The following is a 12,905-nucleotide window of genomic DNA, read 5'->3' as shown; positions in this document are numbered from 1 at the left end:
TGTTCACAGCACGGATGCAGAAGCACATGCTGCCAGCCCCCTGAGTGCCAGGAGCTGGTATAGGCCAGAGAACTAGGAATGAGCTTTCGTCTCAGTCCCCTAAGGCCACAGCCCATGGACCAGAAGGTCACAATCATGAGCTGGACCTGTGTCCTTCTAGTCCATGCTTTTGTTTTACTAATTATACATCCAAGAATGATAAACGGTATTTCTGTGAGGTTTTAAAATCCACACTGCAGCTTCCTGCAGTACACGCCATTCTCAATCTCTTCATATTTGGGGGGCTAATGTTGCTGCAGCACTCCAGACAATGCCAGCTCCAGGGCTTATGTATCCCATCTGACAGTGAGGCTGTTCCTGTTTTCCCCGCACTGCAGCCACTTAGCACCTCTCAGGCCCAGAGTGGGAGTTCCCACCCCTACAGCTCATGTTCCTTCTTTGGGGGCTCTGGCCACCTGGTGCCCAAGATCAGACTGTGGACCACTGCAGCCCCAGCCCTTGTCCAGGCTGGTGGGTACTCAGCCTCTCTGGGCACATGGATACACAACAGTGGGGACTGAACTCTAGGCCTTGACCTCTCGGTGCCCATGAGAAGCCAGGGTGGCCAGGGAAGCCCAGGCACCTGGGGCCCAGTGGTTAATACCCCAGCCTGGGTCTCTCCTGACCCAGCATCCTTTGCTTGCTCCAACAATTACTTCGCCAGCAACTTCTGCCATCACCCAGGGAGCCTCCCGCAGGCCAGGCTCTTTACACTAAGTTTGCATCACCTCCAGGCAGGTATTATCCCTTTTCTAGAAGACATTGGGGTGAGAGAGGCGAAGCTGCCCAAGGGCACACAGGTAAGTGGCAGAGCAGGATTCCAAACAATCACGTCAGCTGGCTCAGGCTGGGCTGGAGCTGGTTGCTGGGCCTGCCCCGTGGGTCAAAGGGAAGCTCCTGCTTCCTCCAATCACAAAGCAGGCGGCTCAGCCCAGGCTCCCAGGGGTTCCCAGCAGCTCTCTTGGCAGGAGTCAGGTCCAGGCCCCAGCCCCGAGGGGAAGGGATTCATGGCTCCAAACACAGCCCTACACAGAATCCCCAACTTTAATGCAGGGCTCAGAAGGGCAGCGGGAGGCCTGGTGGGTCTCAGGTGCTGTCTCTACTGCCTGCCTCCAGCCCGGGGCTTCCCAGGAAGCCTGGGGACTTCACTCCTGGGGCCAAGACCCAAAGTTCTTGGAGGGTCTGGCTGGCGAGGCCATTACTGGCCCTGAGGGGCCGCACCCTGCTGGGCTCAGGTGTGACTCAGCCAGGGCCTGCACAGAGCAGCTAAGGGTGGAGGGGAGGAAAGGGACTCTGGTTCCCAGCCCAGTTCCAGCAGGATACCCAGGAAGGCAGACAGGCCTCGGGGAGCTTTGGACAGGAGTGTGATGGGGCTCGAATGAGGCAAGCCTGAGATGGGGCGTGGTGGACACATTCTGTGTTAGGTTCGAGAAAGGGGGGTCAGGAGCACCCCTACAATCATGTCCAAGGCACACAAGTGGCTGGGGCCTCCTCCACAGTTCGTCAATGTGGCCCCTGGGCTGGAGCCAGGAAGCAGGGCAGCTTCAGTACCCTTGGGGGGCACGATGATCCTTGCCCTCCAGTCCTGCAAAGGGGTCTGCGGGAGCCTCCGGAGAATCAATCCTCTGGTAGGCACTGTGCTCCTGGGAGGGTCCGAGGAAACCTGGAGGGTGGGGAGTGAAGGGAAAGGAAGGGTGAGGAGTCGGGAAGGTAGCACTGTGAATGTGCCCCCTCCCCCCTGCCAGGAAGGGCAGAGCTGGCATCTGGGGATACTGTTCACTCAGTCCTCCCAGGATCCCTACAGGGCAGGTATTTTATTGTCCCCAATTTACAGAGGAGAGGGCTGGAGAGGGACTGGCTTCCCTGAGGTTATATCCGGGAGCTGAGGACACCAGCTTCAAACCCTGGCGGCTCCACCCCAAAGCCAGGCTCTTGGCCTCCCGGCCCTGGCGCTGCAGCAGCAGCACATGCTGGGAACATGGGCAGGGGCACTGGCCCTGGCCCACAGGCTGTCCTTGGGCTCCTATTCCAGGCAAACTGGACACTGTGGTGCTATATCCAGAAGGTCCAAGGCCCAGAGGGCTGGGTCCTGGGGTGCAAGGCGGGTGCTGGGGCTGCAAGCGCCCACATTCCTCTGTCCCAGCTCCAGGCGGCACCCTCCTGAACAATGGTGTCTAACCCTGAGCACCTCTAAGGACTCCAGGCCTCAGGGACCTCACCTGCCCGACGGAAGGAAAGTTGGGGGAGCCCCCTCACACAGCAGCAGGTGCCTGCAGGATTGCAGTCCACCAGGCTAGGTGAAGCCTAGCTTCTCCCCAGGTAGGTCAGTGCCTGGGCTTTCTCGGGTCACCCTGGCTGGTCCCTGGCACCGAGAGGTCAAGGCCTAGAGCTCAGCCCCCACCATTCTGTGTCCACCTGTCCAAACAAGCCGAGGCCCCACCATGCTAGGCAGGGCCTGGGGCTGCAGGAGCAAAGTCTGGAGCCTGATCTTGGGGAACAGGTTCCGTCAGGCCAGAGCCCCAAAAGAAGGGACATGGGCTACAGGGAAGGGCCTCCCGCTCTGGGCCCAAGGGAAGGGACAGCAGGGACTGCCCGAAGCTCAGAGCTCTCTCTGGGTGGTTCCCGGGGTCCAGGCCAGAATCACCTGTTCCTAGGACACCCAGACCCCACGTGGCAGGAGAGGGGGGCTTCAAGAAGGGGGTGGTGGGATCTGAGAGGAGAAGCTGCCCTTCGGGTGTTGGCAGACTGCTGGAGTGGCCTTGACTGAATCACATGCCCATCTGGGCCTGTGCTTGGGCTGAGGGCGGCCCAGCTGGTGCCCTCAGCTCTGCTCGAAGCCCGACGCCAGGGGCCGCTCGCACAGATGGGGCAGCCAGGGACACTGGGCTCCTGCAGCAGAGACAGGAAGACTGCACTCGGCACCCATCTTGTGCCGCTCCCTGCGTGAGCCTCGTCCCACAGGGCAGGGCCGCGGGTCAGGCAGGGCGAGGACAGGGAAGAGACAGGGACGCGGCAGGGCCAGCGCCAGGCTGGTAAGCGGAGTTGGGAGCTGGCCAGCCGTGCGGCCTCACCGGTGCGGAACGGGAGCTCACCCCCGCGCTCCCGGTACATGTGGTAGACGAGGCAGCAGGAGAAGGGCTTGAGCAGCAGGCTGAGGATGGCCATGCCGGCGCTGAAGCGCCCGGTGTCCGAGAGGCTGGACCGTGGGTAGAAGATGCTGATGTGGACGATGTCCAGGAAGATGGTGGTCGCCAAGCCACCCAGAAACTGCAAAACATGCCGGCGCAGGTGGGACCCTGAGTCATCAGCCCACGGGGGCACTGACACCCCATTCCATCCCCATCCCCCTCCCTCCACAGATGCCAGACCGGAACCTCCACTTGCGCCTGCTGTGTCCTGAGGGTTTGTTGGAAAAAGGACCAAGCAAGGTGGCAGGGCCATGGGTGAGACACCTGGCTGGGGACAGCGAGGCTGTGAGTGGGGGCGCAGGGGCCCATGTCTATTGGCTCCACCAGCGCTGCCCCCCAAACCCATCTCTGTCACCCTGGAGGCCACAATGGGCTCCAGAGCCTCTGATTTGGAAGCTCTTGGAGTTCTCCCCATCTGTCCCATCACCAAGGGAATCCCTCTGTCACCCCGAGAGGCCCCGCCTTGACCCCAGCAGCTGTGTTGGCGCTCACAGCCCAGGGGGCAGAGTGGGCCTTGGAAGCTCCCCCATAGGAGAGTTCAGCCGGGCCATGTTCACTCTGACCTCAGCAAGTAGTGGAGTCCACCTGCCACGTTCTCCCCCCAAAACAGAGGGCCTGGGAGGGTTACTGGGTGTCTGCACAAGAGAGGAGGCCCTCAGGGATAGGCAGTTGGGGACCCCACCCCATGCCTTTCTCGTGCAGGACAAGAGCAGACACTGAGCCAGGCCAGCAGAGAAGCCGTCCAGGCTGGGGAACACACATGGGGCCCGTGGCCTGGGGGTGCTTATTTGCAAGGCTTTAGATGATTTTAATAAATGGGGGCACAAGGAAGAGAGAAGACTGGGATGGGTGAGGGGAAACACCCCGAAGCCAGCTCCCGGCGCTGCCCTCCCTCCAGCTCACCATGCTGATGGCGTCGACAGAGTCCCGCTGAGCGATGGCCCACACGCCCAAGGCCAGGACGGTGAAGTTGGCCCAGGCATAGGGGCCCGAGAACACCATGCAGCCCCTGCGGGAAGAGGCACTGAGCACAGGGGGGGTCACCGCCCTCAAGCTCCTGGGCGGCCAGGCCTTTCTGGGAAGCGGCCACGGCACCTGCTCTTCCCCACCAGGCCCTGCACCAGAAACGCCAGCAGGTCCCACGGGCTCTGCCTTCCAGACCGACCCAGAATCTGGCCACGTCCCTCCAGGTCCAAACCATCGTCCTCTCCCCCCAGGATGTACCACCACAGCCGCTCCCCACTGGTCTCCGCCCCTCCCTCCACGGCCCCCTCCAGGTCAGTCCCTGAACAGCACCGCAGCCCGGGGACCTGCCTGTGACGGCCCCAGGCTCAGCTCCAGCCACTGTCCTTCGACAGTGCTCGGCCCAGTTTGTCATTTGAGTCTCATTTCAAATGCTAACTCCTTCCCTGAACCCCCCCAATTTTAATACCACCCCCACTTTTTAACACAATGCCCACCCCATTTTATTTTTCAAGGTACTGCCACTGACAGGTTTACGTGCTTGTCAACCTAAGGAAAACTGTAGTTAACACAGGGCCCTTACGGGCTGGCATGGTTCCAAGTGTGTTAAACTAACATATTTACCTGCTTTTGTGGTAACAACTCTAGGAAGGAGGCACTGACATTACCCTCATTTTGCAGAAAAGGAAACTGAGGCACAGAAAAGTTAAGCAACTTGCCAAAAGCCACACAGCTACATGGCAAGCTGGGAGAGGAGCCCAGGCAGCTTGGCTCAGGAGGCCATGGCTTGACCTACCATCCCCATTGGGCCCCAGCAGAAGGGGGACTCCATATATGTAAACAGCATTCATGCAAATGTACCATATGGAAAACAGGGGCTAGGCAGGGAAGTGGAGCACACTCAGGCTCAATAGTCTTTGAATAAATAATCCTCTCTTTCCATTTTACGAAAGCCGGGGCCCCAGCCCAGACTCGCCAACTCAGAATCCTGGGTTGTGTGGCTGAGAAATTTTGGCCGGGCTCCCAAGATCATTAACTACGATGGTCACTCTACACCATTTGCCACTGTTTTGCACGTACACTGCTTCAAAGTCTGCAAAATGCATGTGTGAGCTCAAAGGTTCCCAGTCCTGGCTCGGCAGGGGAATGTCCCCGGAAGCTCAGAAGACAGAACAGTAATGAGGAGAGCCAACCCTGCAAGCCTGAAGCCTCCCTCTCTGCCTCCCACTGCTACCTCCACCCTCACAGCTCCGGAGAGTGAGCTGGCCTTGAGCCCATTGTTCAGGTGGAAACTGAGGCCCTGGGGGGTGGAGCTGCTTGCCCAAGGGGACCTGGCTGGAACATGGCAGAGCCAGGACCTGGCCAGGGTCCATCTGTCTCCTGAGCTGCCGTCTCTGGGCCGGGGGTGTGACGGAGAGTGAGGATCGGCCCCTAAGCATCCACCTGGCCCCGGTGTCTCAGCTTCGTCCTGCACCTACTTCCGAGTCACGGAGGAGACCGAGGACCCCTCGGCCCAGCAGCTGGCACCCGGTTACCTCCAACAAACACGAGTGGTCACCGCAGTTCCCAAAGCCATGCCTTCACTTTCCAAAGGCCTTACCAGCATTTCTTTCACAGATTACAATTTACAGATGAGAAAATGACTCAGGGGGATTGAAGTGACTCACCCCGGATCACAGACACATGGAGTTCTGCCCGTGTCTACCCCATGCTGCCAGGGGAGCCCAGCAAGACAGCTGCCTGGCTTCAGTGCCTCAGAACTCCCAGATGCAAAGATCTTGGGGAGGAAGCAGAGTTACCCGAAGCCTCAGAGTGGCTCAAGCAGTGTCTGAAGAAGGAGCTGTGCTCTGGCACGGTCTGGGGCTGGCCACGCCCCTGGGATGAAGGCCTGGAGCTCCTGGGAGGCAGTGATGGCAAAGGCCTCTGGGAACTGCCCGCCCTTCTCACACCTTGAGATGTGGGACACTGACTGATGACATTCACAAAACTGGCCAGGAGACCCTTGGCCAGGGCCTTAGAGACATGAGGACACAGACCCCCAGCGGCAGGTGGACACAGGCTGTGGAGACTTGAGGACGAGAGACAGAGGAGGCAGTGCACACAGACCCTGGTGCCCGCTGAGTCACTTACCAGGTCGTCAGCAGCCAGTGAACCAGGAGGATCGCCTGCGCCACAAAAAAAGAGGGGTGTGTGGAGAAGAGATCTGTGAATGTGACTGCTGGGGGGTGGGAGAGAAGCTTCTGGAGTCTGAAAATATAGAAGGCCCTGCCTTGTACCTGAGGCCTCACTAATGTTAGTTCTTGGCCCGGCGGCAGTGAGCGGCCTCAGAGAAGGAACAAGAGCCCAGGCCAGGCTGGGGGAGCTGCCACTTTACCCCCTCATGCTTCCAAAGGCTGGGGGGCTCCTCTGGGGAACCTGGACATCTGCTTTGGAATCAGAGATGACTCTATGGGAGAGGCTAGGGTGGGGATCAAAGGAAACTGATTTCTTAGGGCACTGGAGTTGGGGTGCTAGGGCGGGCAGTGGGAGGCCAAGTGCCTCCAGGGAGCAGGAAAGCAGCCAGAGCGTGGGTTCCAAAGTCTCGTGGGCACCGAGGCTTTTCTGCAGGGAGGTTACATGATGTGGTTATGTCAAGGAGAAAGCCCTCTTTTTTCGAGATTTTTGTAGTATTCCACCCTTTCAATTGTCCCATGTATCCTTAAAATAACAGAACTGGTCTGCAGTTCTGGCAAATGAAAGGAGCCCACTTGGAAAACCAATGAAGGAAGGAAGGAAGGAGCAGAGGCCCTGGAGAGACAGGGCAGCTGTCAGCAGGACTGGCCAGGCCAAGGGAGGGCGAGAAGAAGCATGGGCAGGGGGCCAGGAGGCCAGGACCAAGGCCTGAGGGAGGACAGGGCATGGCAAGGGCTGAGGTAGGGGGGCAGAGGGGAGGCCGATTCTGGGGGTGGGGGTGACACTTAAGAGGAGAGTGGGGAACAGGGGCTGAACCAGGGACAGAGCGGAGAGAAGGGCATCGCAAGGCTCTGTGTTAGAAATGAGGGTAGAACATTCTGGAAACTGAAGACGCCAACGTGTCTAGAGTAGAAGCTAAGAGGAGCGTGAAGGAGGGAAAAGAAGCTGGGAGGCGGGATATAGCTGGGTGTGAGCTGTGCATGGGGGGAAGGACTCTGATCTTTATCTTAAGATCCAGCCACATCTCCTCTTACAGGAAGCCCTCCCGCAGAGGGGTCCTGCCAAAGGCCACAGCACACGCTCAGCATTAGGTCCTGCTCAGTGTTAGGTCCTGCTAACTCAAGGGAGCACCGGCTGGGGGGAGAAAGAGAACCCCGAGAGGCAGCGGGCCCTCAAACAACATGTGGTCTCCACCTGGGACGTCACTTTTGTTTTATAAATATTTGAGAAACTTAGCAGCATCTGGTCATTTCTCCCAGCCATCTGGGAAAAGAAACCCACAGAAGACTAAGCCTCCTCGGCCTCAGTTTCCCCATCTTTGTAATGGAGGGAGGAGGCACTCTCACTTGCGTCCAGAGAGGCTTCATGTGCAGGGAAGCTCCAAAAAGAAACTGAAATAGAGTGACCCTGCCTTGCCCTTCCCACCAGCCCTGGGAGGAAGGAACAGTGACTCATCCCCCACACAAGAACTGTCAGCTGGCCACAGCGGGTTTCTGGTAACCAAAGGGGAGACAGGGCTACTCCTCAGGTTCTGCAGAGGAGGGAGCAGCCAGATCTGAGAAGTACCTGGACAGGCAGCCTTTTTCCTTTCTGGAAGTGGAAGTAAGTGTAAGCTCTTGGGCGCTTTATACAGTGCCAAGCCCAGGGGGCTGCCTGGTTCTAGGCCAGGTGGCAACCAATGTGTCAAAAGACCAAGGGGGGGCCTCCCTGGTGGTGTAGGGGTTAAAGTCTCAGCGCTCTCGCCAGCCACTGAGGCCTGAGTTCAATCCCTGGCCAGGGAGCTACCCACATGGCGCAGCAAACCTCTCCTGTCTCCCTGCTGCTCCCCTCAGCAGTGGATTTTAATAGATCTGCCTGTTCTGCTCCCCACTCTGTCTCTGGTGAGTGTTCTCACCCCCCACACCTCTGGCCTACACCCCAGTTCTTGCACGCATAAATAAATAAATCTTAAAAAATAAAGACCAGGGGGAGGGGAAGGCAATGAGCCAAGGCAGCAGGGGTCAGAGGACTCCGACTGGGGGTAGGAGACCTGGCTCTGGCGCAGGGGACTGTCAGGGGCCTGTCCCTTTGTGCCCAAGGCTGCTTTGTGAGATGGAGGCCCTGCCCATCACCCTATGTCCTGAGGGTTCCTCCGCCGCTGAGGCATCTACATGGTCACATGCACCCCGGGGACCCTAACCATGAGGTCCTTTAACAGCATCAACAGAAGCTCCTGCTAGCCCTGGGGGACCTGCCTGCCAGGCGGCCGTCACCCTAGCAACTGTGTGGGACAGTATCAATCCTGTCTTAGCTACAGAGAGAAACTGAGGTCACGAGGGATTAAATCACTGGCCCAGGCTGTGCGGCTAAAGAACGAGGGCCCAGGTGTCAGTCTCACCCTCTATCTGGTCTGATGTTTACACCACTAAAAATGCCTCCCCCCTCCAGGTCCACCCGATGCGCCCCCATCGCCAGAAGTCTTAGGGTCTATGTTTCCTGGCTTTTCTCAGTGAGGAAACTGATCCTCCAAGAGGGAAGTACCCTGCTCAAGGTCACGCAACTAGTAAGCAGCAAAGGCTGGCCTTGAACGCAGGCTTCTCTACACAGGTCTGCTCTATCCACTGGCTGCCACGCTGTCGGGCTTGGGGGAGCAGCGGGAGGGTGGATGCTGGGAGGTTTAACCCGGAGAAGGGCAGGCTAAGTCCTGTGGATCAGGACTCAGAGTCGGGGAGCAGAGGCGGGACTCCGGGGAGCAGAGGCGGGACTCCCAGACAGGTGGTGGTGGGAGGGCCTAACATACCAGGCAGACCAGTATATGGACAGTATTCCTACCGGACCTGGGCAAACACTCGGCCGCCTGTTACGGAGGCAGTAAGAGCCCCTAGGTGGCTGAGGCTAAAGGACAGCAGTTGGGGCTGCTGTAGCGGGGGGCAGGGTTGGCATTGGCTAACTGTGTGGGCACTGGCACTACCTATGTGGATCTGATCCTGGCTCCATGATGTAGAAGCCGTGTGACCTTGGACAAGTCACCTAATCGCTCAGAACGGTTGCTTGCTCTTTTGCAAAGTAGGGGCAATGATGCCTGCTTTACAGGGTGGGCTTGGGTTCCGGCGGAGGTGGAGAGTTGTGTGAAACATCCCACCCAGGCAGCCAGCCCAGCCTATGCAGCCATCCTCATCACGACCCCAGGGCAGGAGGTCGGCTTCCTGAGTTCTTAACCCCAGTGCCGCACTATCTCCTGGACCCTCTTCCCAAAGGCCTCTTCTAATAAGACCTAGTCCTTTTTAAGCCTGTCACATTGTCGCCTTCCAGAGTAGGCTGTCCCTTGTGGGTGGCACTAGGTGGGGGCTGCCCTTTGTGCAAAGGGCCTGGGGCAGTCCTTTCTTTCCACCTCGCACCACTGTCCACTCCAGCTGGGCAGGGCACAAGCAAGCATTCAGCATTGCCCAAGGAGTGCACGAAATGAGGGAGGGGGACGAGAGCCCAGGGCCCAGGGGCGCACCGCCCCAGTTCCTGGATGGCTCTGCTCTCAGAACAGCCCTCTCCAGGGTCTCTCTGCAAGGTTGCCCTCTGCAGAGTGCCCGGATTTAACAACGCAAATGCAAGACATGCAGTTCACTCTGAATCTCAGATAACAATTTGTTAGTATGTCCCACATATTGCCTGAGCCATCCTTGTACTAAAAAAAAATCACTCATTGTTGAACTGAAATTCAAGTTCAACCGGACATCCTGTATGGTCCCTGGCAAACCCAGCCCTCAGCGCCTCCCAGCGCTTGCATGGATGACCAGTAGCAGCCAAGACCCTCAGGGACCTGGAGTCTCATGTTCCAAGTCTAGGAAGGACCAGCTGCTCATTCTGGGCACCAAAATCCAGCACAGCTCACACGCTGGCCTGTCAATACCCAAATTCGTTCAAAAACAGACCTAAGAAGATCAAGCCCTCCAGGTGGCCATAAACCGTCCAGGCAGACCAGCCCCCTCGAACTGGTGGCCTGGCAAGGACGCGGCTTTGAAGTGGGTTCCAATCCTGACTCCACTACTTCAGTCCCGTGGGACTCTGACCTGCTCTTCACCTGCTCCGAGCCAAAGTTTGTTCATCTGTGAAACGATGACAGTGTCTGCTTTCTCGGAAGGCAGCTGTGATTAAATCAACCACCACCGCCCCCAGATCGAGGACCCTGGATAGAGGCCCTCCCCGCAACCACGTCCCCCAGGTCTTTCATCCGTGAGGCATGAACCCCACACTGCCTGGAACAGTGTGAGCATCCCAGGGACAAACCTCAGGCACCCTCCTGTAAATTTCTTCCTAGCTGAATGTTCACCCCAGCCCACTGCTTCAGGTACCCCAAGCCTTGGCAGTTAAGCCTGTCCAGCTGTTAAGTGGAAGCTTCGGGGAGATTTGCTCAAGCCAAGTGTGAGGGAACCTGCCGGAGCACACACCAAGTCTGATAACGCAAACAAGGGGATGCGTGTCTCCCACTGGCTCATCCCTCCGTTCCTGCAGCCCTCGAGGCGCTGGGAGCTCCGCCACACCTGAGTGAACGTCCCCCCAGGATATGGGCTCCAGGGAGACTGCACGGAGGCGCCAAGCGGCGGGCCGGTCGAAGATCTGCACTTTCCCAGCCCAAACTAAAGGCTCCGTCCCTTCGGCCTCCCGCAGACTTGGGGCGGGGGGAGGGGAGTAGCCAGAAAAAGCAGAAGAGCCTCCGGCGTCCGAGCGGGGGCGGCAGGAAGCCCCGCGGCGCATTCCCGGCGCGGGGGGGTCTGTCTTTACGCAACTTCCAGCACAGCGAGTTTCCTCGGCGATGCGGGCGCCGAACCTGTGAATGTGGGAGCATCTGCCCTGGGAACACCGAGGTCCCCAGTCTGACCTGCAACTCCGAGGCGGCCGGCGCCGGCCTGCGGCGCAGGTGAGGCCCGGCCCCCCTTCCAGCAGGGGGCGGCCCCGGCCACCCCCGCCCGCGGGCGGCTCCGCCCCGCGCCGGCCGCTGGGTCCGGAGGAATCCGGGGCGCGGCCGCAACGAACCTCCGCGGGCCGGCCCGGCCGGGAGGCCGCCCGAGGGGCCCGGCTCCAGGGGTGGCGCCCCCGCCCCGCTGCGCGCCCGCCCCGCCCCGCGGGGTCCCTGCCCCCCGCTTCCTCGCGGGGTCTGGACTTTCTCTTGCTCCCGGGCACCCCTCTGTGCCCCAACGCTCGGTCCCCCCGCTTCTGAAATACTCCTTTAAAACAGCAAAGGCCCAGCGCACCCCGGGGGCCCCCCGCCCGCCCCGCGCGCCCCGCCCGGCCCGCCCGTCGCCACCTTCAGGTTCACGGCCGGCAGCTCCATCCCGGCCGCCGCGGGGCACCTGCGCGCCTGGGGGACTCCGGGGCCGCAAACTCCGAAACAAACTTGCCCGGCCCGGCCCCGCCCGCCGCCCCGGCTCCAACCCCAGCTCAGCTCCCGGCCATGTGAGGCGCGTCACGTGAGGCGACCGGTTGCTAGGAGACGGCGTCCGGCCGTTCACGCCCGGCGCCGGGACCCGAACCCCCGCGCGGCCCAGGCGGTGCCCAGGGGCGCAAGATCCTGCCCAGTGAATGCCCCGGCAGGTGGGCCGCCTCCCCCGGGTTAAGGTGCAGACATTTGCAGCTCCCACCTCGTGGGATCCTGGGGAGGCTCAATGACCCCATGGATTATTATTTCTTTTTAAACTTTTTTATTTTATATGTTTTTACATCATTTTTCATTTTTGTACAGTGTATGCATTTTCATCTTGGTTATCGTCCCCGTAAAATTCCCACCCCCCCTTGTTTTGATCCTATTTCCTTCTCCCCCTACAGTGTGTCTCTGATTTATAGTTGCCTGTTGATTTTGATTTTTACTTTATTATAATTAAAGCAAAAAAAATCACACCTGTGAGAAGGGTAAGGAAGACTTTATTCAAGATGATTGCAATAGCAGTGAGGGAGACAGCTCAAGTTCCACCCTGAGTACAGCACGGTGGAGTGGAGGTTTTTAGTCCAGGCACAGGGTGAGGCTCGGTGCTTGGAAAATTCCTGAGAGGACATCAAGGGAAGGGGATTCTTGCTCAGCTGAGCCAACCTGATTCTTGCCCTAGGAGGGGATAAGGCGCTTGTCACCTCTGGAGGTGGCGGCAAGCCGGGGAGGTCTCACTGAGCCGATTCAGCAGGATTCTGTGCAGGCCCAGCAAGGACAGGATGGACACGAGGTCCAGGTCTGGCTGAGAAGGGGCCTCAGAGGACAGTGTCTTTGCCACGTGCCCAGAACAGTGCCCGGCATTCAGTGAACAGCCACACACACAACGCAGCGTGATTGTCAGTCCTGCTGGGAGGAGCCCACCTGAGTCAACATACCAAAACTTTAGAAAACTCTACCTGGACAACCAGCAGAAGTCCTGTAGGTCACACCTGATTCCAGAAAGAAGAAGTCGGTACATCGGCGCCCCTCACCTGTGGAGGGAAGAGAGCGCTATCTCACCTGACGTTCACTAGAGACAGCTGGCCCTCCGCCTAGCCCCGAACAGGACAAGCAGTCCCACTGCCTCCACCCGCCTCCTGCCCCATCCT

At 59.2% G+C, this 12,905-nt stretch overlaps 1 protein-coding gene across 5 annotated transcripts; it reads right to left on the bottom strand.

Moving 5' to 3' along the window:
- Window positions 1-1,040: 1,040 nt before the first annotated feature.
- Window positions 1,041-11,739, bottom strand: AGTRAP (angiotensin II receptor associated protein). 5 transcript variants are annotated; one of them, XM_037499455.2, is made up of 5 exons: window positions 10,784-10,870; window positions 6,321-6,355; window positions 4,131-4,236; window positions 3,111-3,306; window positions 1,041-1,702 (listed from the first exon to the last, which is right to left on the bottom strand). In XM_037499455.2, exons 1-5 carry the CDS (start codon window positions 10,829-10,831, stop codon window positions 1,584-1,586), a joined length of 504 nt encoding a protein of 167 aa, XP_037355352.1. In that variant the 5' UTR covers window positions 10,832-10,870; the 3' UTR covers window positions 1,041-1,583. The 5 variants fall into 5 exon arrangements, with proteins under 5 accessions (XP_037355352.1, XP_037355353.1, XP_037355357.1 ...); XM_037499456.2 differs by lacking the exon at window positions 10,784-10,870 and adding an exon at window positions 11,641-11,739 and having other exon boundaries at window positions 1,042-1,702; XM_037499460.2 differs by lacking the exon at window positions 10,784-10,870 and adding an exon at window positions 11,641-11,737 and having other exon boundaries at window positions 1,042-1,702; window positions 3,132-3,306.
- Window positions 11,740-12,905: the final 1,166 nt, after the last annotated feature.

Source organism: Talpa occidentalis, unplaced genomic scaffold, assembly GCF_014898055.3.
Source record: "Talpa occidentalis isolate TD23 unplaced genomic scaffold, MPIMG_talOcc4v2.1 talOcc4.9, whole genome shotgun sequence".
In the NCBI taxonomy this organism is placed as follows: Eukaryota; Metazoa; Chordata; class Mammalia; order Eulipotyphla; family Talpidae; genus Talpa; species Talpa occidentalis.
This window is presented reverse-complemented; position numbering and strand designations above follow the sequence as displayed.

What these genes read in the sequence shown, in the direction of transcription:
- AGTRAP (XM_037499455.2), bottom strand. Translation starts at nt 10,831, where the DNA reads ATGAGCCAGTGGGAGACACGCATCCCCTTGTTTGCGTTATCAGACTTG. An exon ending in CACTGGCTGCTGACGACCTG is followed by an intron (nt 4,237 to 6,320) that starts GTAAGTGACTCA and finishes CTCTTCCCGCAG; the next exon opens with GGGCTGCATGGTGTTCTCGG. An exon ending in TGAGCTCCCGTTCCGCACCG is followed by an intron (nt 1,703 to 3,110) that starts GTGAGGCCGCAC and finishes CCCACCCTCCAG; the next exon opens with GTTTCCTCGGACCCTCCCAG.